Genomic DNA, 3,334 nt, shown 5'->3' with positions numbered 1-3,334 from the left:
TTGCCAAGAAGTTGCATTGCAGGTTCATCCTGAATTTACACACTACACACAAGGGCGGCACGGTGGCACAGTGGTTAGCACTGCTGCCTCACACCGCCAAAGACCTCGGTTCAATTCCCGCCTCAGGCGACTGACTGTGTGGAGTTTGCACGTTCTCCCCGTGTCTGCGTGGGTTTCCTCCGGGTGCTCCGATTTCCTCCCACCATCCAAAAATATGCAGTTTAGGTGAATTGGCCATGCTAAATTTCCCGCAGTGTTAGGTTAGGGGTATGGGTGGGTTGCGCTTCGGCGGGTCCGTGTGGACTTGTTGGCCCGAAGGGCCTGTTTCCACAATGTAACGCACTCTAATTTTTACTACCAAAAATCAGACCTGCTCACTCTCAACAGGATCCCAATGTCGTGGAAGATATTAATTTTCAGGTGGAGGGATCCAAAATTCAGAGAGGTGTCAGTTGTGATTGTTTTGCTCTTCTGTCCCTGTCAGATCCTGGATCAGCACTTTCAGGAGAATTAGAATGGAGTGAGAACAGAGGGAGAGAGAGAGAGGGGGGGATGGTGCTTTCAGTTTTGTGGAATAACTAATGAAAAGAATGTTCTGCAGAAACTAGAATTGCTTGTTCTGAATTTCTACCCTGGACTGACAGTGATGACTTTTGTAATCTCTTTTTAGAGTATGTGATCTGAAGATGAAGTTTCAAAATCAACAGATGAAAGGCTTATGCCTGAACCATTGACTCTCCTGCTCCTCAGATGCTGTCTGACCTGCAGTTTTCGACTCTGATTCTCCAGCATTTGTGAGTCACTCAATCCATCAGGACTGCAACAATTTTCAACTGTGATCCAATTGGTTCCTGTTTCAGTACGTTTTCAGCATCAGTGGGACTGGAAGAGAGCCCCTACTGTTGCAGCAACGCACTGAGTGTCGAGCCTGAAACAGTTATCTGGCCTGAAAAGAGGATTTCAAGGCAGGGAGGGGACATACACGCGTTTGTGTGCAACTGTAGCTTCGGCCATGGAGAAACCATGGAAGTGTGGCGACTGCGGGAAAGGCTTCCGTGTCCCGTCTGCCCTGGAGACACATCGGCGCAGTCACACCAGGGAGAAGCCATTCTCGTGTCCTGAGTGTGGGAAGGCCTTCAGTGATTCCTCCGCCCTGCTGAGGCACCGGCGGGTGCACACAGGGGAGAGGCCCTTCAGCTGTCCTCTGTGCAGGAAGAGCTTCAGCGATTCCTCCGCCCGGCTGAGGCACTTGCGGGTTCACACAGGGGAGAGGCCCTTCAGCTGCCTCAAGTGTGGGAAGGCATTCAACGATTCCTCCGCCCTGATGAGGCACCAGTGGGTGCACACAGGGGAGAGGCCCTTCCGCTGCCCCGATTGTGGGAAGTTGTTCACTCGCTTCTCCCACCTCGTGATTCACCGGCGGGTCCACACCGGTGAGAAGCCCTTCCCCTGCCCCAAATGTGGGAAGGCCTTCAGCGATTCCTCTGACCTGCTGACCCACCAGCGGGTCCACACCGGCGAGAGGCCATTCACCTGCTCTGTCTGCGGGAAGTGCTTTACACGCTCTTCCGACCTGCTGAAGCACCAGCGGGTCCACACTGGGGAAAGGCCCTTCAGCTGCTCTGTGTGCGGGAAGGGCTTTACCCAACCCTCCCACCTGCTGACACACCGGTGTGTCCACACTGGGGAGAGGCCATTCACCTGCCTCGAGTGCGAGAAGGGCTTTGCTGTCTCCTCCACTCTACTGACGTACCAGCGGGTCCACACTGGGGAGAGGCCGTTTGCCTGCCCCGAGTGTGGGCAGAGGTTCACAATGTCCTGCTGCTTGAACAAGCACCAGCGGAGGCACCAATGCTCCCAACAATCAGATTCTGCCGGTAACGCTGCTGAGGGTCACCCCCAGGACTGATCCTCCTGCCCTTTCTGACAGTGGGGGTAGTGGGAGAGTTGGTAGGCTTTTTTGTTTTTTACTGGGGGAGTGGGGGTGGTGGCTCAGTGGTTAGCACTGCTGCCTCATAGCGCCAGGGACCCAGATTTAATTCCATCCTCAGGGTGACTGTCAGTGTGGCGTTTGCATGTAATTCCCCGCTGTGTCTGCGTGGGTTTCCTCTGCATGTTGCAGTGTCTTCCCAAAGTCCAAACGTGCGCCTGTTTGGGCGAATTGGCCAAGCTAAATAGTCCCATAGTGTTGATGAATGTGTAGGTGTGGTGCCTTAGTTAGGGGTAGTGCAGAGTGATAGGGTAGGAAAATGTATCTGAGTGAGTTACTCTTCAAAGGGTCGCTCTGAACTTGTTGGGCAGAAGGACCTGTTTCCTCACTGTAGTGATTCTATGATTCTGTGAACGTTGCTTCCAGTGGGCGCTGCTGCTCATTGAGCCCAGGACCTGCACAAACCTACGACCACAAGACCATTGGAGCAGAAGTTAGGATATTTTGACCCATCGAATCTGCTCCACCATCTGTTAGAGACAAAATAAAAAACTGCAGATGCTGGAATCTAAAATAGACAAACAGGAGGCTGGGCACAACAAGGCAGGCAGCACCAGGAGGTGGAGAAGTCAGCATTTCAGGTATGATCCCTCAGGACTGAAGAAGGGTTCTACCCGAAACGTTGACAACTCCATCAGAAATGATTTATCAGGATGTTGTTCGGACTAGAGGGAATGGGTTTAGAGTGAAAGGGGAAAGATTTAAAAGGGACCGAAAGGGAAAACTTTTCATGCAGTGTGGTGCGTGTATGGAACAAGCTGCCAGAGGAAGTGGAGGAAGCTGGTAGAATTTAAAAGACATTTGGTTGGGGACATGAATAGAAAGGGTTAGAGGGATTTGGGCCAAGTGCTGGCAAATTGGACTAGATTAATTTAGAATATCTGGTCAGCGTGGACGAGTTGGACTGAAGGATCTGTTTCCAAGCTGTACCTCTCAATGACTAGTGGTCCTGATGTAAGTTTAGAATTGAGTAACTTTGAATAATTCAATCTTGTTGAATTCGCCTCCTGAAAGGTTTCAAATGAACCCCTCCAAGCGATATGATTTAACTACGCCGAGTTGGATAAAGTATCCCATCAAGTTCAACATGAATGCGCAGTTGAAGAAGTTGAAGTCAGAAGTCACACAACACCAGGTTACAGTCCAACAGGTTTATTTGAAATCCCAAGCTTTGGGAGCATTGTTCCTTCATCAGTGCTGCTCCTTCATCACTTCACCTGATGAAGGAACAGTGCTTCGAAAGCTCATGAGTTCACATCAATCTATTGGGATTCTCACCTGGTGTTGTGTGACTTCTGACCTGTCCACCCCCAGCACCTCCACATCAGAGTTGACGAATGAGAT

The 3,334-nt window shown here is 51.0% G+C and overlaps 1 protein-coding gene across 1 annotated transcript; it reads left to right on the top strand.

Annotated features, from left to right (window-relative positions):
* The first annotated feature begins 1,012 nt into the window (after nt 1–1,012).
* On the top strand, nt 1,013–1,909 carry LOC148144941 (uncharacterized). The gene has a single exon (XM_087975604.1). It carries the CDS (start codon nt 1,013–1,015, stop codon nt 1,907–1,909), a length of 897 nt encoding a protein of 298 aa, XP_087831730.1.
* Nucleotides 1,910–3,334: the final 1,425 nt, after the last annotated feature.

The sequence above is a fragment of the Chiloscyllium plagiosum genome, unplaced genomic scaffold (genome assembly GCF_037043375.1).
Source record: "Chiloscyllium plagiosum isolate Xiang-an unplaced genomic scaffold, Cpla_swu_hap1 HiC_scaffold_27, whole genome shotgun sequence".
In the NCBI taxonomy this organism is placed as follows: domain Eukaryota; kingdom Metazoa; phylum Chordata; class Chondrichthyes; order Orectolobiformes; family Hemiscylliidae; genus Chiloscyllium; species Chiloscyllium plagiosum.
The sequence above is the reverse complement of the archived record's forward strand: the minus strand, read 5'-3'. Positions and strand labels throughout refer to the sequence as shown.

Excerpts from the sequence above, each read along its gene's own strand:
- LOC148144941 (XM_087975604.1), top strand. The coding sequence starts at position 1,013 with ATGGAGAAACCATGGAAGTGTGGCGACTGCGGGAAAGGCTTCCGTGTC.